The sequence below is a fragment of the Plectropomus leopardus genome, chromosome 6 (assembly GCF_026936395.1).
Source record: "Plectropomus leopardus strain MGB_pleo_1.0 chromosome 6, ASM2693639v1, whole genome shotgun sequence".
In the NCBI taxonomy this organism is placed as follows: Eukaryota; Metazoa; Chordata; class Actinopteri; order Perciformes; family Serranidae; genus Plectropomus; species Plectropomus leopardus.
The window spans coordinates 5713529-5739049 of NC_142181.1; the positions used below are offsets into that span (position 1 = coordinate 5713529).

Sequence of the window (25521 nt, forward strand, 5' to 3'; positions counted from 1 at the left end):
AAGGTCAAATGCCACTTTCCGTTACTGCTACTGCTGTTAACCCCTCAGGCTGGATTTACTCCATGCAAGAATGAAATATCTTTTGTCAAGATTCTCACTTTTTGTTTGGCTTCTTCTTACAAGTCGACTCCCCCAAAGGTAGCCAATATAAAGAGGTCAAAAGTTTCTCATTCAGAGCTGTCAGAGTCAACAATACTGTCTGTGATCTTAGAGGCTGGCAGGGCTGAAAGCTTTCACTCCCATAAATCTCCAGCGAGCTGTTGATGGATGGCAGGAGATTCAAAGTCAAGTTCGTCATAAAGGAAGTACTGCCCTGTCTTGACACCATAGTATTGGGGGGCCCAGAAACGTTGTGTTGGATTTCTCTGTCCAGATGTCCTAAAATTGCTCACTGGAGGCACATTGTCTAAGAGTGTTTTATGTTGTGAAGGTTTTTAATTCAGTGGATGTTCTGGAGCTTTTGATTATATTACATAAATCACCTCAATTGATGAAGTTCTCCCTGTTTTTTAAGAAACTGTACATTTTTTTCTGAGCACTTTAAGGACATGTCATTCATGTTGTCTCAAAAGTGGATCCTAAAATTTAATTCTTCAAAAACAAACTTGTGGCGAGACTTTATTTTATTGTGCACATCATTTGTTGATTGACTGAGAAAATAGTGTACATTTTCTTAACTTCTTTTGGTGCTGCATTTACTGGGCATTGAATGCCATCATTGATCACAGTGTAATGTTTGTGGGCACCCCTGTGGATTCATGACGTGAGCTGTGACAGCCCATTCTCATTCTGAACTCATAAAATACCGCTACTGCTTTTGGTGTAATATTGCGACGCTAAAAGCCTCCTTCTGCGTCTGCAGGAAAAGTGGCAGGACGGCGGCGGGTCAGAACGTGGCTTAACACAACTGATCGTGGTGTTATTATACGCAGCCGGATGGCCGGACGGCACCTGCTGTGTCTCTTGAGAACGCGGCTGGATGGACGCATAAAATGTGGCAGGACGCCGTCAAGTTGAAACGCTGCAGTTTTGACATAATATAAGGAGTGCGAGGGCACGTATTAGGTGGGCGAAAGGGGCGGTGGATGAGTCCAACAGACCTCGGACTTGCTTGTGTCCGGTTTTCGCTTCCTGTTTGAATGTTTGTCTAATGCTTACCATGTGCCATCCATCCTGCTTGTGTTGCCTAAACATAACCATGTGCAGTGTCATCCAACCATGTGCATTTAAAAATGTTCAACCATTCAACTCCCCCCTTTCTCTTTCTCCCTCTGTCTCTCTTTCTTTCTCTCTTTCTTTCTCGCTCTGTTGTCAACTCAGTCAAAAATGCCCCAAATAATCATATTTTTAAATAGTCTAAATGTTTCCGGGGTCTGTCTGCAGCTGCTTCTTTCCTCGAAAGCACGGCCTTAAGTTCGCCAATGTTACAGTCGTCCCTCGAGACTTGGCCCAGACCAAAAACCTGCCATTACACATTACATTCACAGCTGTGACACTTCCTGTTTAGAACTTAGTGTCTGAAACGCCACACTGCTGTCAGATGGGAATAACATCAACTTGACAGTCCTAACACTTTCTAAGTGTACACGTGTTCAGACTCATTAGAAGCTGGTAACATACGACAGTGTGACTCAGTTGGCGTACAGGGATTAGGCTGACCTTTGTTGGCTATTTGATGCATTAGTACATTGTTACAGGTGCTGACAGAAGCAATGACATCCAAATATTTTGAGTTATGTCTTGTTTGGTCACTTACCACAATGTTCCCAGTCTGATTCTGGCACGGCCTTTATCATATGTCAGTTGTTTATGCAAAAATACAACACCAGTTAAATTTAGCTTGATTTCATGCACTTTAAAAATGATTCTCACTTGCTCTGGGACTGTGGAAGATTTACAATTCCTACATAAAAACAGTGTGTTTCCTTTTGATGTATGCCATCACTGCTTCATATTTGAATGGAAAAGTGTGTTAGAAGGACAATTATTGATCTTTTTGTCATAAATAACTGAATTAATAGTTTTTTACTGCGATATAAACTTTCCATGCCACATTAAAAACAAGTCACAACATGGAAAACAAGGTGGACAGGTGTAGGTCCATTGTTGTTTAGCAAAGCTGCTAATACACAAAGAGGGCAATGTTAGACTATAAGATGTAGCCACCAGTACGTCACCCATTGGTTTGTGGACTTGTGATGTTGCAGCCTCAAGTTTGGCGTTCTAGCCTTTGCCATCTTGGATTTTTGGGGCCAGAAGTGACCATATTTGGATGAGATGGTGGAGATAACCCTAATGCTAGCTGGTAGCTTGTTTAGCACAATGCATTTACAGCTATGGTTAACTGTGATAATGGTCGTGCGAATGCCAATTCTCAATGTCCATCACCTTAGAGGGTCTTTTAGTTCAACATAATGCAAAACAAGTGTTTTTAGACTACCGAAACCTTAAATTTAACTGTTATGAACTAAAAACATGCTGAAATAGCAACAGCTAACAGCTTCAGTTGGTAGAGCAGGTGCCCCGTGTCCAGAGGCTACATCCTTGCTGCAGGGGGTACGATTTCGGCTTCGGCCCTTTGCTGCATGTTATCCCTTCTCTCTCCCCCTTTCAAGCTATAGCTGTCCTATCTCCAAAAAAGGAAGAAGCCAAGAAATAAAAACAAAACAAAACATAGCAACAACTACGTCTATCTTTGTGAATCTGGGGTTATGCCATAATTGGCAAAATGCCAAATATCAGCCCTGATATTCGGCCAGCCCGATAATCTATCGACCCCTGATATCTACTATAATAATGCCTATTATGTTTCACTTTGTGCCCTTGTTTTTAATTAGGGATTTTAAATCTTCCACTCGGATCACCTTAGCTCCCACCACCCTGATGTATGTGTTTGTGATCGGCCCAGCGGCATGCAGAAAGGTGGCTCTTACATTATAACTTGCAGTAAGCAATAACGTAACCGCAGAAGATCAATTCAGGGAACGTGCTGACCAATTTCAAATTCCCATAAAGCCGTGAGTCATTGTGAACAAAAAGTCTGCCAGTTTTAATTCCAACCAAATGCTTTGGGAGCTGATTTCCCACATTAGTCCCACCTTTCAGGCCCGAGATATGATTGATTGAAATCCACTTTCACACTCAGTGTTTGTGGGTAATTTTTCAAAGCTTTTGTTTTGGTTTATCCAGCCCTGCGCCTGAGCGATGACAAATTGCTCCTTTAATTGCCGGTTAAACTGGGCCTGAGCCTAGTGGTTGCTGAGTGCCCAGGGAGAGACAGGAAGCAGCATTAAGACTGCGGCTGTCTGCAGCATCCATCTGTGACATCCAGTCGGTTAGAAAGGGAGGGTGAGAGCGAGAGGGAGAGGGGCATCTGGAAGTGAAGCCAGAATGACTCATAGGTCAGGTTTGCGTGAGTGAATGAAGAAGTGTGTGTGTGTGTGTGTGTGTGTGTGTGTGTGTGTGTGTGTGTGTGTGTGTACCTGTGTGTGCATGTAAAATCACATCGCTGCATTTGCACACTATGCAAAGTTGTGCCTCAGCATTAATTTGTATCTGAGGGAGAACAGAAAGCATCGAGGTCCCTCCGCCCTCCACTCCTCTCTGTCGTCAGCGCATGAATCACTCACTGACAGTGGTTTTACAACACTGATTATCAAAAAACACACACACACACACACACACACACGCACACACACTCTAATAGAATAGAGTACATCTCTAATTCGCTTCATTCACACTCTTATCAAAAGTCATTAACACGCACGGCTTCATTATTGCTCTAGAGCGTGCTCTGGCACAAAACTGACACAAAAAATTCATGCTGTTGGAATATACCTTACCGTTACTTAGCACACCACACTCTCGGAGCACCAGCGCGTGCTGAGCACCAAGCGGAGTGAATGTGTAATTAAACTGTTTATTAATTTGTGTAAAATCAAACACTCTGTTGCTTTGAACAACATCACCCTCATTTTAGAGTGAAGAGTCAGATTAGATTTATGCACATACCGCAGGTATGCTTAAAAATGTAAAATGTGCGTATATTAATATTGACCATCTTAGTTTAATGCATTGGCATACTAACATCTACTGATAGCCACCAAACACAAAGCACCGAGGCTGATGAAAATGCCAGAAGCTTGGCAGGTCATAAAATTAACTATAGAATAAAGTATTTTGATGAAGATGGCGCTAGATGAAAATCAAAGCTTTTTACAATTCATCCTAAAGGAGGACATGCTTGTGTGTTCCATATTTTAATTGTGATTTATCACATAGTTTGAGACCTTTCACTAAAACCAAAATTTCAGCCTTATGTTGGTGCTAGAGAAAAAGTCAAACAATCACTAGAGTCAATGCTCATCCTCTGAGGATCATGACATTTTGCACCAAATTTTATGTCAGTCTGCCTGGTGGTGGTTGAGGACTTCAGTCTGGATCAAAGTGGTGGACCAAAATAATGACATGAATTCAGTGCGTGATAGCTCCAGAGAGCTCAGGGAGAATTACACAGGATGTCTGAGCTCTGACGTACGTCATGACTGGTTGACTGCCTTGTTACTGAGCTGGGTGTATTTGCAGCCTGACGGAGCAGACAGGAGTGGCACACACATACAGCAGCACACACTCATCTTCTGCAACTGAACCAGGCTTCTCTGGGAGTAACCACTTTAGAGAAGCTTTCAAATCAAGAGATAACTACAGCCAAATTAATGAATCAACCAGAACAAAAGATGGCCACACTGAACAATTTATTTAAAATTAAAAACTTTGATTTGTAAGAGACAAGCAAATACTGCATACCCTTTTATAACCCTACCAGGGATGACTAAACTGTCTTCTCTCTGTCTGTTTCTCTAATCTTTCTCCTCAGGATGTTTGGACCAGTTAGGAAATCATTTAGCTAACAAAACACCCCAGGCACACCAACAAATTAGTTCTTTCTTGGCTGTCAGATTCAGTGCGCACATCCGTTTCCTCTCCCTCGTCTCACATCAAACGGCTGCCGGGCTCTAACGCTTGAAATACTCGGTTGATATCTCTCTTCATTAGCCGTTTCATCTTTTCATTTTATGGCCCCCCTCCCCAACAGTGTGAACAGAACAACTGCCAGAAGCTGCGGCGGATACACAAGGAGGGAAGGAATTGATTGTGGAAAGTGTCAAAACAACTGGATTATCAGAGGTGTGTTGACAGAGGTTCACTGTGAATTCAATTAGCTCCCTCGGCACCGGAGAATGAGAACTGAGACCCGGTACTTATCGTGTCATGTCATGTTGATGCCCACACAAAGAGTTTGATTACCCAGAGAGAAAAATGACTGCAATTACACTGAGTCACTGGAGAGCCAGAGAGGGAGTAAGGGACTGTGAAGGGGAAAAGTGCCAGAGGAAGGTGTGTGTGTGTGTGTGGGTTATACTGAACATATTACAGTGTGCTTTTACTGTTGTTACATGTCATGTAAAGCTCAGTTAAACTCTACCATAACACACACACACACACACACACACACACACACATACACACATATATATATATACACACACCTGCTGAGGTATCACCTCCCCACACTCTTAGCTCTCCTCCAACAATGAATTGCGCTTTGCTCAGGTGCACCGCTGGTATCCATGGAGACCAAAGATGGTGCTTCTCTGGATGGGTGCCCTCCCGAAGAGCGGCTAAAATGTAATGACACTGGCTGTGACACTCATGGGAGGCACAAGACAAACACACACATGCACTAACCACTTTGGCTCCCTAAGAGTGAAGTGTGTTGTTGGGGGGAAAAAAACAGCTAAACATAATATTTATATCAGTGATTTATAATCACACACAAGATCTGACAATTCTTGTTTGCAAGTTCCAGCAGTCTTAGGTGCCATCAACATACTTTGTGGATGGCGCACAAAAATCATGGTTCGGTACATCCCTTGGTTTTTTAAGTCACATTATTAAGGCTGCAACTAACAATTATTTTGATGGTCGATTCTTTTTTCGATTAATTGATGAATCAGATTTAAAAAATTATAAAAATAATAATAATAATAATAGAAATAATACTAAAGTAAGCATTTTTTTCTCCCATCAATTTGTTCAAAAACAGATTATCATTATTACTGTGCTAAAAGTGCAGTGCGTAAACATCCCCGAGCTGTCAAAATAATATTAAATTATAAATAATAAATAACCAAAAACAATTCAAAAACTAATTATGCCATAATAATGCTCGTAGTTAATAAAGAACATTATTTTATTTAGTTAAACAATAACAGTTGTCAGCTTTCAGTGACTCAGACGATGCCTTTTTAAATGCGTGTGCAAGTTTGTCGTGTTGCCAGATGCATAGCTAACCGCCACTGAACAATGCTGGCACACTGCTTTTGTCGTCTTGCCTTTTTTTCCTTTTTGTATTTCACTTGTAAACCGAAGTGATCCCACAGATGATGTGAATGACACAGGAGCGCCTTCGAGCTCAGCTTCTTGTTCCTCTTAGCATTAGTCATGTGCCTGTACAGTGACAGTTTGTTATGAAAACAACCCATAACATGTTGTAAAGGAATTTAGAAGAATTAAGTGTCACACTTGAACTGAAGTTTTGCAGAAATGGGCGGACTGGTTCTTTTCACCATATTGGTTCCTTCCAGTTGATACGTATAATACGTCTGTTGAACATTTTTTGAGTTTTGATACCTTTGGCAAAATATGGTAAGCTTTCATTTGCGTTCATTTGTGTCAGCAAACTATTGGTTATTTACTCATCTAGCAGACACAGAGCAACATAAGGTCATTTTTCTGCGCACTTGACAAATGTACATTAAATATTCAGTCTTCATCGCGTTGTTTTATGATCTCCGACAACTGTGAAGGGAAATATCTGGCTCTCTAGCTGCTAAATGCTCCACTATTATTACCAGAGTGTTGCTGACTTTTTCTGCCTGTGGTTTGATGATGAGCAGGTAGTGTACTGTAGGTTTTAGAGCTGTCCTGCCTGCTGATGATGCTGGTAAGAAACAATACTGAAAGCAGGCTGTAAAAACCACAAGACTGGGGTTAAGGATTGTAAATGCTCTGTAAAGCTAATTTAAGGGGCACTACAGAGTCGGTTGATCATTATGTTTGGCTGCGTCACTACAAACAATTCATTTCACATTATACAGCCATTTAATCCATCCTTAAAATAAAAAAATATAGATTAGAGCAGCTTTAAAGAACATTGTGAGGAACTTGCAATAACAATGTCCATCAGTGTAAAATCAGCAAAGAAAGCAAATAAGTAAAAATTCCAAAATAAAACAAAAAAATAAATCTCCCAATATTAAAGTTCAGCAAAACTTAAAATGACAATATAAGAGAAGCCAAAACTGCCTTTAGCTGGGGATATAGCCAGCTGTTAGAAAGATAACTTTTAGTTACCCTTAAACTCTTCAGGGAATGAAGTTGGAAGGCTCCTCTCTTGTTGGCAGAGGTCACTGCAGTAAGTAAACACACCTCAGAGGCCTGGTGGTGGAGATGGATTAGAGTGGCCCTAAATACTGGAAATTGCCAGGTGACTGCGGTAAACACGTCTGTTTGGTATTGAGTGGATTTTAGGAACAATGGCATGGGATTTAAGGTCTTTATTATTAGATAGGCATGTAAGTATGTTTCCTTCGGGTATACTTGGAAGGTGCAATAGTCATATTTGGTGCAGTCACTGCTGCAATCCATTTATGACCTGTGCGCTCACAGTATTAAAGGAATTCTCCCAAATCCTTCCTTTGAGCACCAAAAACGTATCCATACTAAACTTCAAAGGTGACTCAAAAGGATAATTTCACACATACAAAATGTATTTTCCTCCTTGCCCTGGTGGTATCTAACCCTACTGATAGTTCCTCTTCTTCCAACACCCCAACACAATGACGCTCAATGGAATTTGACTTATGGAGCTCAGCATAGAAAATAAAATTCAACTCAAAAGCAACGTTCCTTTTAAAAAAACAATGTCCCGTTTAAGCTTGATAATCCCAAGAGCACTTTCAATGATACGTTTTCTTCAGTTTGAAGAAAGATACATACATAAATCAAGAGACCTGTGGGAAGAAAAAAAGAGGGATTTGAGCTTCAAGCTGCACAAACAACTGCACGTGTCTGCTCAAAAGTTCAAACCTGAAAAGAAAGTTTGAGTGTGCGTGATACGAACAATAGTGGAGAGGTGGATCAACACTGAGCTGTCTCACCACTGGAATCCATTTTAACCACTGTGAATCTAAAAAGACTACTGCCAGTAGCAGTGTAGATGATTTGATAGGTTGATTGATTACCTTTATTACCTTTATTTGTTCTAGAGGGCACGGACTATTTACGTATATTGTTGTTGCCCAAATTGGATTAAAGCAGATCAGGTTCGCCAAATAGAGGAGCGCTGACTGCTGGCTGCCTGCGCTGGCTGAAGTAATGTTGGAGTTACTGTAGTCACGTAATTACTGTAGTAAAGAAAGAACTGAAAGATCTTAATTCTGGTCCTTCACCTCTCTTGTGCTCTCAAGCTCTGAGCGGAGACAGAAAGCACGATATCACAGAGACGAGTGAAGCGATTCCTCAGCAGGATGAGTGGATCAATGATAAATCCACTCTTCCTTTTTACTGGTGTTGTACATGATACCTCTTATATTCTGCTGTCTACCACCAGTGAACATTGTTTTCTTTTAAAAATGGTCGTGGTCTTTCCCTGACCCTCCGAAAATGCGGAAAAGTGCCATTTTCGAAGGCGATTTCCTGTGTTGTTGTTGTAGATTGGATCATTTGCTTTTTCTCCAGATGAATTTGTTGGCATCATACATGTCTGCAATCCACAGGTACTTTACAATTGTATGTTTTGCACGGATAACAAACATTTCTAAAGTGTTTTTGAGCTGAGTTTGTCACTGGTAGGTGAAGAAGATGGTGAATGGCGTGAAATCTAGGTGTGAGGCCTGCCAAGCTGCAGACCACTGTTCGAGACTAACCAACAACAAAACCTTTTCATAGCAGGCTTTTAGTCAACAAAAATTGGTGTTTTGTAGCAACCTGTCACTGTGATTCCAGTGGGGATAGTGCCATGAAAAGCCATTGTTTTTTACTAGGATATTGTTGTGTTTTCAGCCGGGATTGTGGCACCAAAACCAGGTGTTTCTATAGCAAGTCATCGCTAAATTTCAGGGTGATTTTAGTGTGTTTCCATAAAAAAACACTTGTTGTTTCAGAGACATGGCTGCACTTTTTGCCAGGATTGTGCAACCAAAAGATTTTTTTTTAACCAATACATTACTATGTTTCCAGTCGGGACAGTACAACAAAACTAGTTGTTTTTTAAGCAAGTCAGTGCTGTTACTGGTGGCTTTTTAGCCCCCAAACATGGGTGTTCTTCAGTGACCCCTTGCTTTATGGTAGAGTGCCGGGAAAAGCACTTGATTTTTACAGAGATATGGCTGCATTTTCAGCTGGGAGTGCCAGAAAAAGCAGTTGTTTTTTTACAGAAACATTGTTGTGTTTCCGACTGGGATAGTATCAATAAAAGCTGTTGTTTTTTTACCAAGATGTCACTGTGTTTCCAGTCCGGATTGTTCCACCAACAATGGATAATTTAAACGAAACATAATCTTTTCCTAATTGTTACCAAGTGTTTCATGTGCCTAAACATAACCATGCATTAATCACAGCGTTGTTGAAATTTTGAGTTTCAACATATTTGCAATATAATATGTAAAATTTTTATCCGTGGTTAATCTTCACTCTGGTGGCAGAAAGATGTTGAGAAAAATTATGTTTCCATGTAAGTTATCATCTTGTGACATCTGCCCCTAATGATAATTGCCGTGTTTTGTCCCTTTGTCTATAATTACCCTGAGTGGATGAGTCATTGTTCATACTTCCATTGTATACTGCATGTCTTTCTCTTTCTCTCTTGCGACACACTCAACAGATTGAAGTAATTCCGCAAACAAAAACTTTAATTAAACAAATGCAAGTGTTAGCAACAATGATATAATTAAGATTTAATAATTAGAATTTTGTTTGCCTTCAAAGTGCAGGCTCCACAGAGAATAACAGTGCTGGGGCTGAGCACTTATCTGACAGATGAGGCAGCCATTTGGAGAATTTGATGGAGATCTGTACGGCAGCAGAGTTGGGCGCCAATTCTGTGTGGGTTCTTCAATTCGAAGGACAACTTTAATTTTACACATCATTTTCTCCATTGTAAATATAAAAAAAAAGTGCAGCTTTAAATGTGACAATATTCATGTCAAAAAACCTCCCAAAAATTCAAAGTATAAGGCGTCTCTCTAGAATTCTGAACAACTCTGAGGAAGAAGAAAGACGAAAAAGAAGAAAAAGACATACTAATGCATTTCTGGAGCACTGTGGATCGACATACAAGCAGCTCCTTTGTTGTCTTCGCCTCTTCATTGAGTAGAAGCAGGTTGATGTATTTCTGGTTTGTTTTTAATCTTAGCGCACAGTTCAGCAGCATTTATCTGTGTGTGTGGCAGCAGCAGTTCAATAAAAAGGGCTGGCTGCCATTATTTCTTCTTAATGTTCCATGTCTTTAGATTTGTGCAGTCTTTACTTCTTCCTTCAATCTCTTTGGGTCTTTCCATCTCTCACCCTTGTTCATTAGTATAAATAACTACTTCCACTTAGCAACTGTACACACTGTTATTATGCTGTTTCAAACAGCCAGTTACAGCATAAACAGCTCACTGTTCAAGGCTGCTACCTGCATGGCTTTAATTAGGCTGATGATGATTTTACATGATCTTTGTGTTAATGAGAAGCAGTTACACAATATTAACTGGGTTTAGCCTTCTGGTTCAAATTCATAACCAAGTTACCAGTTATTTTTTTTGAAGACGTGCTCCCACTTCAACAACTGTCCATATTAAAAGTGAACAGAATTACACTTAAAAAGATATTTTGCCGATTTTCAACCAGCTTTGCATAATAACAATTTGTGTAGCATGTGTAGATGAAAGATGGTAAACTTTCCTTCATCTTATGAGCGCCTAAATCATTTCTGCTCACTTTCAGTTCAGAAACCGTCATCCAGCCAATTTACACTGTCATTACAAACTAGAGATTGTTCTTCTGCATATTTTTACACCTACCACCATGGACACAACGAGTATAGAAGTGGGAAAAAAAATTCTCTGAAACATATTTGAGTGTACTGTTTAGCTGTAATTTGAGATTGTTTGTTAGCAGCTGGACACACAGCAAATGGCCAAACTAACAGCACGTCACCCAGCAGCGGGAGTGTTTATTGGTGGAGTGCGACGCAGTGCATTCCAGTACTTCTACCTATTGCTTAAAAGCAAACTCCCCAGCCCTTTTCCACTGTTTTTCTCTTGCCATGGAGCACCAATTTCAAAAGTATTTGCATCTTTATACTGCGCATAGCCTTGCCAGGTTTTTATAAAAAAGACCATCTTTCAGGCACTGAACTACTTATTTGAGTGTGCTTAAAAGTGCCAACTTTAAGAAGAAGTTTTTCATTAAGATTGAAAAATGAGACATTTATCAAGTGCTGAATCACTCCTACTTACAGCAAAGTGCAAAATAACCTTTCAGAACAGCTCATGATTAATCACATATATGCTCAGAGAAGAACCCAAATGCAAGGATTTGAAGCCCCATTTCTCTGTTCTCTATTAATTCCCATATTATCCCACATTTTCAGTGATTTTACAAAAGAACTATATTATTTTTTGATATCAGTCAATTGCAGGAAATCTTTAAACTTCAGTTTACCCGTCATGGAAGTATTTTTCAGCCTGTGCAACAGTGGTACAGGGGGTAGAGCAACAAAAAACAAATTATAACACACCTCCTGTAACACACTGACAAGTGCAGACAAAAAAAAAACACATAGCAAGAGATTGCAAACAAAGTCATTATCAAGCTTTATTCTTAGAATCTGCAACTAAGAAACTTTGGGCCCTCTTTACACAATCTAGTTAATGGTCTAAATTACGTGGCGTAAATGCATTTAGGGCATGTCCAACCACATAATCTGGGTCATTTTTAAAAAAAATCTTGGCTCAGCAAAAAAAAAATTGCTGTCACTAATGGTAGCTTAGCTATTTTAAAATGGCAGGTTTGCGCAGGATGTCGCGTGTCATGCAAGCGATGATTCTCTCTGACCAATCAGTGGTCTGCAGAGTTTAAAATCCTGGTACCAGGTATGATTCACAAGTTTTACTCATAGAAAACTAAAAAAAATAACAAAGCCAGAATAATACAGCCATACTGTATTATACAGTGGAAATGCAGCATAAGTTCTGTGTGTACAGGCATGTCTAGTTAAGCTGAAAATACCGAAGCAACTGTGTGCAGAATGCTTCCTCTCTATACCCTTCAAAACCTATTGTACAATTCATAACGCACTTTAGACTCCTCACTTCAAGGCTATCGGTAAAGTTCCTTATGAAAACTGATGATGTAATAACCACCTGATGATTTGATACCTTCTGAAAATGCAATAAAACTCTTTCAACAAACTAGTTTGCAGAATGAGCTCATAAAATGCTAATCACCCTCTGATGAAATAAAGGGTTGTTATGTGCATCACTCATGATGTTGTCACATTAACTGGCATTATTAAACTCCCAACCAAGGCAGAATGAAATTTAAGCTCATAATTACTTATACCATATGGAAGTTAATACACAATTAGCCTACTCATACCACAGACATAAATACGAACGAGGTGTGATTTAGAGGCTAATAAACAGAGCTGTTGCACCACTGCAGAGGTATTGGAGACATTTAATCTCTCCACAGGGGAAACGTTTCCAACATGTATCAGCTATCAGTGCAACAGTAAACAGTAAAGTGCTCATAAATGTGACTCTTGACATCAATAGAAAACACACCATTCCCAGGATCCCGTTCAGTCACACAAAGTGTAGACTGAGGAAGGATTATCTATTTTTCGGACTTGGTGGTGTTTATTGGTGACAGTGACAGAGAGTGCAGCATCCATGCAGATAATGATGGAGACTGCTGCTTTGGCGTATAGTTGTCATGGTAACAAGCCTATAGAAGACAAGACATTGAGTGCATAATTAATCTGTGTTGCTCAATTTGCCTTTCATTAGACAGGTGTTAAGCCATGAAGCTACGCCTTCCACTGTTTGCTGTGTTTGGCGTAAAAGAGAAGGATTTGAGTGTGCAGCTACATGGGCCAGCTTTGGTTTATCAGTGAGCAATAAATGGACATTTTGCTTTTCTTCACTGTCAACTATGACTGTGCTCATTAGTAGTGAAAAAAAAACTGGCAGATAGGAACAACACCTCCCACAGGCTTAATGAAGCTTCACACAGCACTAACAAAGCCACGACCAAGTATTTTCAGACCTGGGCAATACTTGTTACACTCAGCTTGATGTCACATGTGCGACCGTGTCTACTCACCTGCAGTGTTTCACGTTAGTCAGACTCTTTTAGGAAAAGGAACCGCTCGTGGGTGAAATGAAATTTAAAAGGAGTCATCAGATATCTCTGGTGCTTTTAAGGAGTTTGTTGGTTTGGAACAAATAAAGAAAAGTGTACGTTTGATGGAAAATACACCAATATATCGATGATATGCACATTTTAATAATGAAATATGACATTGTTATAGTAGCTTATTTGCTTTCGTGCAGAATATTAGAGGAGTAGATTGATATCACTCTGATGTTATTACACTGCAGCCAGCAGACGGTTATCATAGCTTAGCGTTAAAGGGACAGTCCACCCCTAAATCAAAATACATATTTTTCCTCTCACCTCTACCAAACTTCATATGTCAACTTTATCACTACCCTGAAGGAGGCATGCATTTACTCATGGATGAGAAAATCGTGCTCATGACAGCGTGAGATGTAAACATTAATGCTATCCTCCTTGACTTAAATGTTTGCTTGCTCAGTGGTGCAAGGTCAGCTAGTAGTGTGCTTTCTGATGAGCAGTGAAAAAACAAAAATAGCTCCTACATGAAACAACAAGGTCTGTGGATTATCTTGAGTAACTGGAGGGAGACATTGCAGTTGAGTTTTACAAATGCCGAGCCATGTAATTCCATTATACAGGAGAGACGGTGAACGTCTTTATTGCTGATATTGCCAACAGCAGTTTAACAGATACATAGACCTACCAGTCACAACACAACAGAGTGAAAAGATACAAATGTAAAATAAAGCTCTGCTCCGTGGCTCCAAATCAAAACAGGTCTTCTTCTTCTTCTGTGGCTTTTTGGCAGGTTAGATGCTACGCTGGCACATTACTGCCTCTCAGCTTTAAGACTGAATTGCACCTATAAACAAAAACAGTTAATTCATCAAACAGTTCAAACTAACCTGGGGTCAGATTTCAGGGGGGTGCAGGTCACGCCCTTAATAAATAAATATAAAAAGGGGGCAGGAAGAAAAAAGTGTGTACTTCTCCATACTCCTTTTCAAATATGTGATATTTCAGTTTAAGTGGCTTATGTATTTGTTATAGAGATTGATGTAAAGGTTTTGTATCGGCCTTTTTTTGTCTTTCTGTTTTTAAATGTTCTCTATAAAGATTCATACATTAATTTATTCATTCAAGATGTTAGTGGGTGTTTATCCAGTAAAAAAGGGGCTCTAGTGAGAATGATGCAGCTCAAATCGCAACATAAGAACGTGTCATTCTGTAGATGAAGTTACATCATCTAGACGATTAAAGTGATTTATTTCATTCCTCTTTCTTGACTTGTAGCAATTATCCCTCCGGACCAGCATCATCTATGCAAATTAGCCTTTGGCTTTTTGTTTCTATAGCAACACTCATTAGGTAAAAGGTTGACTCTTGTCTGCTGTTTGTTGTACAGGAAAGCAAGGCTGTCCATTCTCTGAGAGAAACACATTTCGTTTGCAGACAGGCAAACATTTGAGCCCATTTGCTTTCTCTTTTGTTTGTGTTGACAAGTGTGTGAGTGTATTTTTGGATAAGGGACTGTTGACAAAAGCAGACAGAAGGACAGACTTTTCAAAGATGAGAAAGAGGTCTGCACACAAGCCTGTAATGATAGTGCTGCAGGCTTCAAAGGAACAGATGAACAGCTCTCGTTTTTAGCCAAATCTCATTAATTGAGTCAAGGTTAAGTGTCTCAGTCACTGCTGCAGATTTTGTGAGACAGTCATGATGATCTGGCACATTAAACAAACACAATATAACGAGAAGCTTTCTAAGGTTAGACTGAGAACTCCAGAGAAAGTTTGGGTTGTTATAATAAGCTCATCAGCAGTACCTCGTGTCTCTGAGTACATTTCCATGGCTGCGGCACGTCTGCTTCAGAGGGCAGAGGCTTCGAACATATTAATGTGACTTTGGTGAAATTTTACTAAAACTAATGTGAACAGAAATTATACTTTTATGGAATGTGAATGATATAAGAAAATTCCTGCTGTGTGTTTCTTGAAAATCAATTACATACACTCAGATTACAAAATCCCTTTTCTGAAAATATCTCAACTTAATACAAAAAACGTTTGACAGAAGGGAGGGAGGAAGAAGGGGATTAAAAAGGAAACATGAAAATAGATAGTGGGTTTGAAGTGAGTCATTTCCACACTCATTAATGGCGTGTATGTGTGAGGCCTGAGGCAGGACACAAGCCCCACCACCGACTCCCACAGGGGAACACTAATGACAAACATCCTGCTCCACGGTGCAGAAGACACTCCATGCATCATATCTGCGTCTTATTCTCACCCTGCTTACTATCACTCATTCTTTCTCCTGAGAATTACTCCCATTGCATTGTGTCCCGCTATCTCTCTCACACACGCACACAGCTGTTGTTGCACCATAAAAGAGGACAAAACAGCTTGCACATACTTTTCATGCTCCCTGCTGGAGAAACAGCAGTGGATCCCCGTCAGCTTCCTCGCTGATAAGACATGACTTGCACACTGTGTGGTTTTGTGTGTTTGTTGTACATGAATTATACCGTGGGATGTTTATACTGGATAGGAAATAAGATTTCAAATGCTTCAACAACTCTGTACCTGGGTCAAGCTGTCCGGAAAATATAAGACAGAGAGGGAGAGAGATGGAGACAGTTCTGTCTCGCTTTTTAGTTCTTTTCACACTAATTCACACTTATTTGATTTCTATGTGGAGAGTTTTCATCTTTTATGAATAAAAGTAGGTTTAATGTGGCTTTATTCCCCCCACTGATCATTGACAGAAAAAAAACTCATTAATGTAAAAGTGAAAATAAATCTGTAAATTAATTACAAATATATAGTATAAAAATACAATGGAGCACACTTGAATTAACACAGGTGCAGTCAGTTAGTTTAGAAGTCACATTATCACTAGAATTATTGCATTCTTAGTGCAGTAGAAACTGATGGGAATGTCAGTGGTTTTGCAATTATTTGCTCATTAACCAGAGTGGTGACCAAATTAAATGTTGGTGTTGGATAAAAAGTCAAATTTCATTCCAGTCCATCCAACAGTTGTTGAGATATTATAACCGGTTCAAATGTTACCAGTTGTTTAAATGGGATTACTAGTGGTTTTCAACCTAACAGATATGTATTAGAAGGGTCCTGCCACACCAACAAGTAGTGCATACAATGGCTGTGAATGTGGCGACAGGAAGTCATTTGACATTAGGATAACGAGGAGCGAGAAAGTCTGTGTATGGGAGGTGGTCAATGTGAAACCAGAAGTCAACACTGAGTTAGTTTTAACAACATAACAGATGTCATATAATGTTACATCACTAAAAACATACTTATTTTAAGCCAAACCATGATGCATTTTGAAAGCCTAAACATGTATTGGCACCCAAACCTAATAAAAAGTCAAAACACAACCAAAGTTTTTTAAGGTTCATCCTCTGGACACAATGGATATCTGTGCCAAATTCCATTGCAATCCTTTCAATAGTTGTTGAGATATTTCACTAAAAGCCCAAAAAGTCAAGGGATCACCAAAGTCAGATTCATGCTTCCATGAAAATCCATCCAGTGGATGTTGAGATATTTCAGTAGAGAGCAAAACATTGGACTGACCAACTGATGACAGACAGACAGACAGACAGACAGACAGACAGACAGACAGACATTGCCATCCCAGGAGTCATGCTGCTAAAGCTTGGCTAAAAATTGAATGACCATGAGGGAGGCCACCCAGAGACCTATGACCGCTGTGACGGAGACACTGTGTCTGTGTGCAGTAGCTGGCTGGGTGCTTCACCAGTCATAGCTTTATGGGAGAATGGCAAAGAGAAAATATCTTGAGAGACTCTGAAGTCAGTTAAAAGAAGGCTCTGTGATTGGATTAAACCAAAATTGAGCTTTTTGGACGTGAGACAAAATGCAATGTTTATTCTCAAAGCATCAAGCCAAAGCAGGGGTTCTGGGTATATTTCTGTAGATATGTGTTGAAAAAGTCACATAAAATCTAATTTGATTCAATGTTCACTGACAACGAAAAATGAAAAGGTCTTGTTTTAGACGCAGATTACTCAGCCTCTCTCGATAAGAGCTAGAAGTCTAAAATAATGGAGAAAGTTAAGGCGACTTTCTCTTAAACCCATCTTTAAAATGTGAAATTCTGAGTCTGGTTCACGCTGACCCTCTGTAAGTTAAACAAGGATAAAGACTTTCGAAGTATAGACCCATAAACAAATACTTTGTGATATTGTGGCTGATTTCCTGCTCACTGTTGTGTCTAATGATGCTCAGTGTCCTTTCAGCTCACAGAGATTTATCTACAGCTGTGCTAAATTAAAAATACCTTAATGAAAGAGGAGAAAGATCGAAATCCATTCTCACACACACATGCACACACACACACGCGCGCACACACACACACAACCAAGGCCGCCTTTGGGCCTGTAAAGGCTATCACACTGTCAATACATGTACGTCATGAAATCTGTATTCCCTCTGGCCATTATTGTTGCTTATGTTGCTGTGGCGAGCCGTCATTGCAGTTAGTTGTGGGACTGAGAGTCTGCAGTGCTGCTGATAGCCTTTGTGTTTGTGTGTGTGTGTGTGTGTGCCTGCATGTGTGTGAGACAAAGAGGCAGGGCTGAGTGACGCAGCAGAGACAACAGACAAAAGAGTGTCAGAGGAATAGAAAACTGAAGCTGAATGCTGGCATCTTTCCCTTGTTTTTTTTAAAATGTATTTATGTTTATTTATTTTGATCTTCAGGATAGGAAGCTGTTAATTGATATTTAATTTGTTATAATTCAGTTTGATGGATCTTTAAATGGAGTCCTCGGTGCTTTAGGGGGTCTTTTGCATGACCATAAACCTCCATACATACAAAATAACACAAAATGATTATGTGACTGGCTCCTTAATTGCAATCAAAACTTTGAGTGTAGTCAGTATTAAAAGTAGGGACATATTTGGGATAATTGGGACAATCTGTGTGTCTCTGTGTAAGAAACAGATGGTTAAATACATGTTTAAACTGAGGATATGAGCTATAAAACCCTAGTTATGGTGCTTTGATAATACTAAATGAGTTATTATTTGCCATATTTTGCATTATGCTAATTATCTAATGTAGGTTATGTCTAAAAATAACATAATGTTAGTTACCCTTTCCATGGCTTCATCTCCATTTCATCTTATTTGTTAACAGTCTCTACAATCAGAAAGCACTACAAGAGTGCCCCCCACTGGTGAAACATCATAGTACCAAAAAATAAAAACCAAACAGCAACTAAGGCTTATTTCAATTCATAAGCATTTATTTTTTTCAGAAACACTACAAAGACTTCATCTGAAACTAAGCCATCTGAAGAGACAAATACAAACAGTATGTACAGTGCATCGTTTTCATCAAGTAAACCTACATCACTGACTGTGTGTGAACAGTGTCGATCATGAAGCTACAAAAAATACTTTTCAGTTTCATTCAAGTGGGTTCCAGGTAATACTCAAGTCCATGTTGGCAAGAGTGAGTCAAGTTCAGTCCAAATACCAAAAAAAAAAAAAAAGCCACTCGGGCCCCTGCAGGGTGAGTCATCAGTCCAAACCAGTGAGGTGGCTCTCACTGTGGCGTCAGGAGGGGGCTCCAGCAGGGAGGGGTCACCGCCAAATGAGGCAAAGTCAAAGTCACACAATGAAACCATATAGTACAATAGTAAATTGTGCTTTCTTTCTAGTATCATATCATCAACAGAGTAATGGTGTTCAGCTCCATTTTGTGTGTGTGTTTTTTTGTTTTAGATATATTTGTATGTGAGTAATGTATTCATTAATGACTTCAGCCTACACCTATAATTTTGTGTATATGTTGACCCTGGTGGTAAGCTGCTGTATACAACTGGCGTGTGGATAAATAAAGTTGCATAGAATTGAATAGAATGATGACACCACTATCAATGGATGAAGCCAACATTTAGCACAACATAAAATGACCATTGTAGTCATAGGTTTTACTCGAACCACGGTTTTCTTATCATTTAAAACAAAAGAAAACAAAAACGTGACTTTGTTTTCTCCTAATTATGGTCAATAAATTAAAAAAAATATATATTGTTGACCTTTGCTCCATCTAAACGGTCAGCACTCACTGGCATGCTTTATCACATTTCACATAGTCTTGTTTGATCTTTTCAGCCCTTTTATGGATATCATATCATGGATATTTTTGGTTTGGGGAGTTTTTATGGCAAATAGATGATTTAAGCGTTCCTGATGGTTGGACTGTTTGGGCCTCTGTGATATGAATACGCCTGAGAACCCCCTGGTGGTCTCTGCTGGTGATGTTTCTCCTCTTTTTGGGCGCGTAGGGTAACAGTTTTTTTTTTCTCATGGGCGGTTTTCAGCCTGAATCGTCTGCGCTGTTCTCGGACCCTCCCTTCTCCTCCGATCCCTCCGCCGTGCCGCTGTCCGACTCCTCCTCTATAGCGAAGCGCGTGTCCGCAGAGGAGCACAGCGAGCTTATGCTGCTCTGCTCCGTGCACAGCGCGCACGCCAGCGGGGATGGCAGCGCGCTCTCGTAGTGGAGGTATCCAAAGTGGTTGCCATGGTCACCGCAGAAAGGCAGGGACACCTCCACCGAGCGCAGTCCCGAGACAGAAACGGGAAAGTCGAGGCTGTGCTTCTTGGGCAACGCGCCCCACTCCCGCTCCTCCTCCTCGTGCACGAGGCGCGTGAAGATGTTGGTCCTCCTCTTCTCTCTCCGTTTGGAGCGGAAGTAGCCCAGCATTATACCAGATAGGAAGATTCCGTAGAAAGACATGACTATTAATATGTACAGGTACGCGTTCCCGTCGCTTTTGTCCGCCGCAGAGTGCGCGGTGCTCTGTGTGTGCTGGAAGAGGCGTTTGGATGATGCTGTGGAGTTTTCCAAGTGCTCCATTTTTTTCAGTGCAGCCGAGGCAGAGGACCTAGAAAGTGTGCTGCAAAAATAAAGAGGCACATCCATAACTTGAAGGTTTTCTTTACACCGTTACGCGCGCTTTACGCGCGCTTTACGCACTGGGATAACTTCGCAGTGAGTCAACTTTTGCTGTATAAGTGATGCAAAGTGATGAAAAACAGAAAAAAAACATTGGTAGACTCACTATACCCACACAACTATGACGATGAGGACAAAAAAAAAAAAAAGAAAACCTCTTGGGATGTAACTGATGATGGAATTTCAGCACAGGATAAATGTGAACTTGCTATATATTATTCTTAAGGCATCATTGCAACGGATAACAAAGGTAACGTTAAAAAAAGTAATCAGTGCTTCACTTTGCCAGGAGAATTTGCAAATTATTTTAGGACATGCAATTTATAGTTTATTGCATTTTTTTAAATGCAACTTTAGGTCTATCAAGTTTCCAATAGGATACTTTTAATTTAAAAAAAAACATTCCTCTGAAAATATATTATTGATTTTAAGTTCAATTTTTTTAAAGTGTTGTACTTAGTTTTAATTTGGTATTGCTGCAAAACTCCTTCCACTTGTTTAGAAACAAAATCCCCAAAGTCAACAGAAATCAAAGTGGTTTGTATAAGACTAAACCAACAATATATAACAATATATAGATAATAACAAAATCATAAACTGTCTACTCACCAAACTGAATAGCTATGTCTTGTGAACTTTTACCAATTGTGTCTTCTTGCTGCTCCTCTGGAGTTTGACAGCTCTGTTAAATGGATGAAGTTATTTATACAGAGACCCTGGAGTGTCATGTGTCACGTGATGGGGACTGATTGTAACATGAGACTTGTGTCTATGGAAGCCCTGAGGGGATGTTATGTCAAAAAAGAAGAAGAAAAAAGAATCTTACATTATTTAAACCTCTAAGGGAATCTAATGAAATTACTAATTGCCCAAGTTACTGAGTAAATGAGAGTTCAACAGAAAGAGACCCAAGGGGGTATAATGGAAAAATACATTGAAGTTGAACTGCGTAGAAACTGGTGAAAGAGACGCTCTCTCTTTCACAGTGTATAAAGATGCATGGCCAAAAAATGCCACTCTGAACCACTTTGCTTATTTTCCATCAAGCCTCTGCACTATCCTGAGGCACAAAGAATAAATCCATCCTTTCTCCTCTTATCCTTATGCTGCATTTTTCAATTTCTTTTCTTATCTTCTTTTCAATTTCCTGAAGCCTGTGAATAAAATCGTGCAGTGCATTCATGAATGCCTGGCATGGTGGACATAGAAGACACACTACAATGAATAACCAATTATTTCTTTCAGTAGACTCACCACAACACACACAGTGGCAGCATATGAATGATAGAGAGAGGGACAGGCAGAGACACACCATAGTATTCACACAATAAGTATGAAGGGACATTTATTGGCCCCAATGAGATTCCAGTGCTAGAAGGAGTACTAAGATCCTTTACTCAAGTGAAAATACCAACGCAATAATGCAGAAATACTGCATTCAAAATATTTAGGAGCACAGAAATATTAATAGCAGAATGTACAATCAGAAAGTACCCATTCCCCTGTAACTGATAAAATAGCTAATTAACACTCAGGCATCAATGTGCAATCACCATTTTACTACTTTAGTCCAGTGGTTCCCAACCTTAGACTGTATAAATAATGGACGTAGCTATCGTGAAGTCACCCATTGGTTTGCAGACGCCCATTTTGAAGCCTTGAGTTCAGCATTTTGGCTATCACTATCTTCTATTAGCTGTAGAGAACAAAAACATTTTTGTACCAGGATAAACATGTTTATTTCTAGTGTTAGGAGGGCCATTTTAACATGGGGGTGTATTGGGACTGACCCTTTTTTTAATGTAAAATCTATATCTGTAAAGTAACTTGTAACTTGACCTGTTGAATCATCAATGAAATTGAGTAAAAGGTGCAATAACTCCCAGTGACATGAAAAGAGCTATAAGGTAGCATTTAATGGAAATATTTAAGCAAAGTAAGAATTTTGAGTAGCTCAATGTTGTACCTAAGAATAGTACTGTAAAATGTTACTTTTCACCAGTGCATACTTCTATGTTTAAAATAGGATTTTGGAACATGAAAAAGAGGTACAATCCTGCAGCTGCTTTGTGTATTTCCCTGCGACTAAAGCTAAAAGTAAAAACTTAAACAGAGACTAAAACTCATAAGAGCATAGTAAGTATCAATCTGACAGTCTTTTTGCTGGTTTACACTGGTGTTTGATTCAGCGATTTACGTAGATTTTGGGGTCATTCTGAGGGTGGCTCCTTTTCTTTAAAAAATGTGATCTCTAAATGATTGATTTAATTTGACTGGACTTGCTTTTTTCATGAGACACAGCCAGTGTGACAACACTGGGAATGCACTGCATGTCTCCATACGTCATAGATGGTGAGCTTTAATGGTTGAATTGGATTAAGTTCTGATCACTCGTGACTATTATTTAATCAGTGAAAGCTGATTTCACTCCTCTGCTTTACAGACATAAATAAATGTCATCATCTGTCTGTCTTTTAGTCACATAGGCTTCAATTTCACACTCAGAGAGGCTGATGTGCTAAATACAAAAGCATTACAGCTCTTAATATTTTCAATTGAATTCATTAGACTTGGTGATTATGGCAGAAATATAAATCCAAAACAATGAAATAGACCTGCACATAGACCAAACACAACCTTTATTTACTTCATTTGGGCATTTTTCCAAAGTCAAATTACAAATAAATAGTTGGATCCACTTATGTTACAAGGCAGGCTCTCGATACAGAGAAGGAGTGGAGCTCCAAAACAGGTCCATGACGATAAAGCTTCAGTTAAAATAGAGGCTATACATGTGCTTCCTCTGCTGATCACAGCTCCACGTACATATTCACTATATGTACACTTCAGGAGAAACATCAAATGAAAAATCAGGCAGGATTTAGAAAGGCGTGACTCAGAATCACACGAGAAGGCAACAGGTGTCACATTGTGAGGGATGCTGCTGGGGCCATGTTTGTGCCGTGTATGAGTCACACACACTTAGTCATACTCATGCAGATGACAGAAATGTGTGACTTTAAGCTGGTAATGACCATCCTGCAAAAGTCGCACTTGTCAAAGTGTGCTATTTTTTCTAGCACACCCACGCACATTAAAAGTTTTATTTTTGTCCCATTTGTAATCAACTGCCGTATTTGGACAGAAATGAAACATTTCCATATTGCACTATGATTTATCAAACATGGCAGTGATTATACAGTCATTTCATCTGTAATACAAGCAAGTAAATGTGCATTTTTGTGCACAATGGGGTCTGTACAGCACGTAAAAAGTATCACTTTAGGAAAATACTATAGACTAAACAACAGTGCATCTTTTCTTTTTAAATAAGACTGACGTGCAATTCTTCTTATTTTCCTAAAAAATGGACGATGTGCTAAATGCTGATGATAAAAAGAAAACAATGTTTAGACCAAGGACCGTATTGACAAACATTCTGAGAAAAGTCTTAGAGAGCTCCTTAGCCTAAAAACTTCTATTAATGAGTCCTAGATTAGGAGTGATTTAGGAAAGGTCTCAGAGCAAGGAAGGGACAGAAACTTGTATCTTAGAGAGGAGGTGTGGTTGACCCCATTGCTAGGTATGATGTATTCTTTTAACAGATGTGATTGGTTGTCACAGTCACCCTTATGTGAGCCTGCAAGGTGTGGACACCCAGTGGAAATAAAATAAAGTGTCACATTATGAGACTGTGACAGCGATTTTTATGTAATAACACTGCTGCAATGTTACATTTTTCCAGTTGCTATTCATCTTAGTGTTGTGATCACTTTATTTCTGACACTATTCTGTGTTTCAATGGCTGGGAGATTAGATTAGATTAGAGATGCTAATGAGACTGACCACAAACATTATCCCTGCACCATTGAATCTGTGGCGTTTCATTAATACGTCCAGTGTTTGGAGAATATTTCTCTGACTTCTGTGTTTCTGCAATTTTCTCTTCTGCTACTCCTAAAGTTTTTCACCTTAGCAGCTATCTTTGGCTAAGATGCTTTGTGAATACATTTCATCTTTACCAGGAACTTTAAGGGGATATTCTAAGAAAATGTAATAATTCTAAGATTTTCGTCATCAGGAGCAACTCTTATGTACTAGGAAGATTTGTGAATACGGCCCCCAGATATGTAACATTTTTACCAACCTGCTTACATTTGCCCTGAAGTGACTTTGTGCTTTTGGTATCAAGATGTGCTGATGGGAGAGACGTCCCACCACCGTGGGAGTCAAAGTCCGACTGTGGGTGGGAGACAAAATAAACCATTGACAGAACTCAAAACATGCAAACAAAAAAAGACAAAAAAAAAAAGAAACAAAAGAATTGACCGTCTCCTGACCTGCAGGAAGAAGGAATTTGGAACCGTTAAGTTAAAAGAAAAATCAAACCTAACTAAAAGAAAGATTTACATTAAAAAGATTTAGTGTCTCATGGGTGGGCACAGAGCAACGAGGCGACAAAGCTGTCCGCCCGACCTGAGCATCTGCTGTGGCACTCAGAAAGAGTTCAACAGACAACATCAGCTAAACCACCATCTGTTTCATAACTCACATCTGGAACAATAAAGCTCCCCACAAAGAGGTCATACACCTGGGTGGAAAAAAAGGAAAAGGCAGCAGTGGACAGGGACACTTTATGTTTTCTTTTTGTGTTTAGTTACAAATTCAAGTAAAAGTCGCTGGAATTGGCAGCACACTACCCTTAAGATTTACCACAGAGTCAGGTCTCTTATGTTGATGGGGAAGGATATAAGGGAGCAATGAGAGGGTACAGGGTGTGTTCAGAGTCAAGTGTTGGTCTTTGCTTTGAGAATTAACGATGCTGTGCTGGTCTTTATTTCCCACCGTACATTCTCTCAATGTCGTCCTTGTAATGTGTTTTCAGCTCTTTGCGTTTGAGCTTGAATGCGTCAGTCACTAGTCCTGTCTCCGGAGTCCACGGGTCAGGGCTCAGGCAGATCTTGCGAGGGATCTCAAAACGCTCTAGTTGAGCTTGGACAGAAGAAGACAAAACATTAACTCATTGTCAACCCTAAAAAGTTCCAACAT

At 39.7% G+C, this 25521-nt stretch overlaps 2 protein-coding genes across 5 annotated transcripts in view; both read right to left on the reverse strand.

Moving 5' to 3' along the window:
• Positions 1 to 18733: 18733 nt before the first annotated feature.
• On the reverse strand, positions 18734 to 21155 carry kcne4 (potassium voltage-gated channel, Isk-related family, member 4). Its single transcript, XM_042486848.2, has 2 exons — positions 21082 to 21155; positions 18734 to 20413 (listed from the first exon to the last, which is right to left on the reverse strand). The coding sequence occupies exon 2, from the start codon at positions 20371 to 20373 to the stop codon at positions 19834 to 19836; it is 540 nt and encodes a 179-aa protein (XP_042342782.1). The 5' UTR covers positions 20374 to 20413; positions 21082 to 21155; the 3' UTR covers positions 18734 to 19833.
• A 1939-nt stretch (positions 21156 to 23094) lies between these two features.
• acsl3a (acyl-CoA synthetase long chain family member 3a) overlaps positions 23095 to 25521 on the reverse strand; it is a 37120-nt gene continuing 34693 nt past the window's right edge. For all 4 annotated transcript variants that reach the window (XM_088078585.1, XM_088078584.1, XM_088078587.1 and 1 more), the window contains exon 15: positions 23095 to 25464. In XM_088078585.1, the coding sequence (XP_087934711.1) occupies positions 25307 to 25464 (158 nt within the window). In that variant the 3' untranslated portion in view covers positions 23095 to 25306. The remainder of the gene's footprint in view (positions 25465 to 25521) is intronic.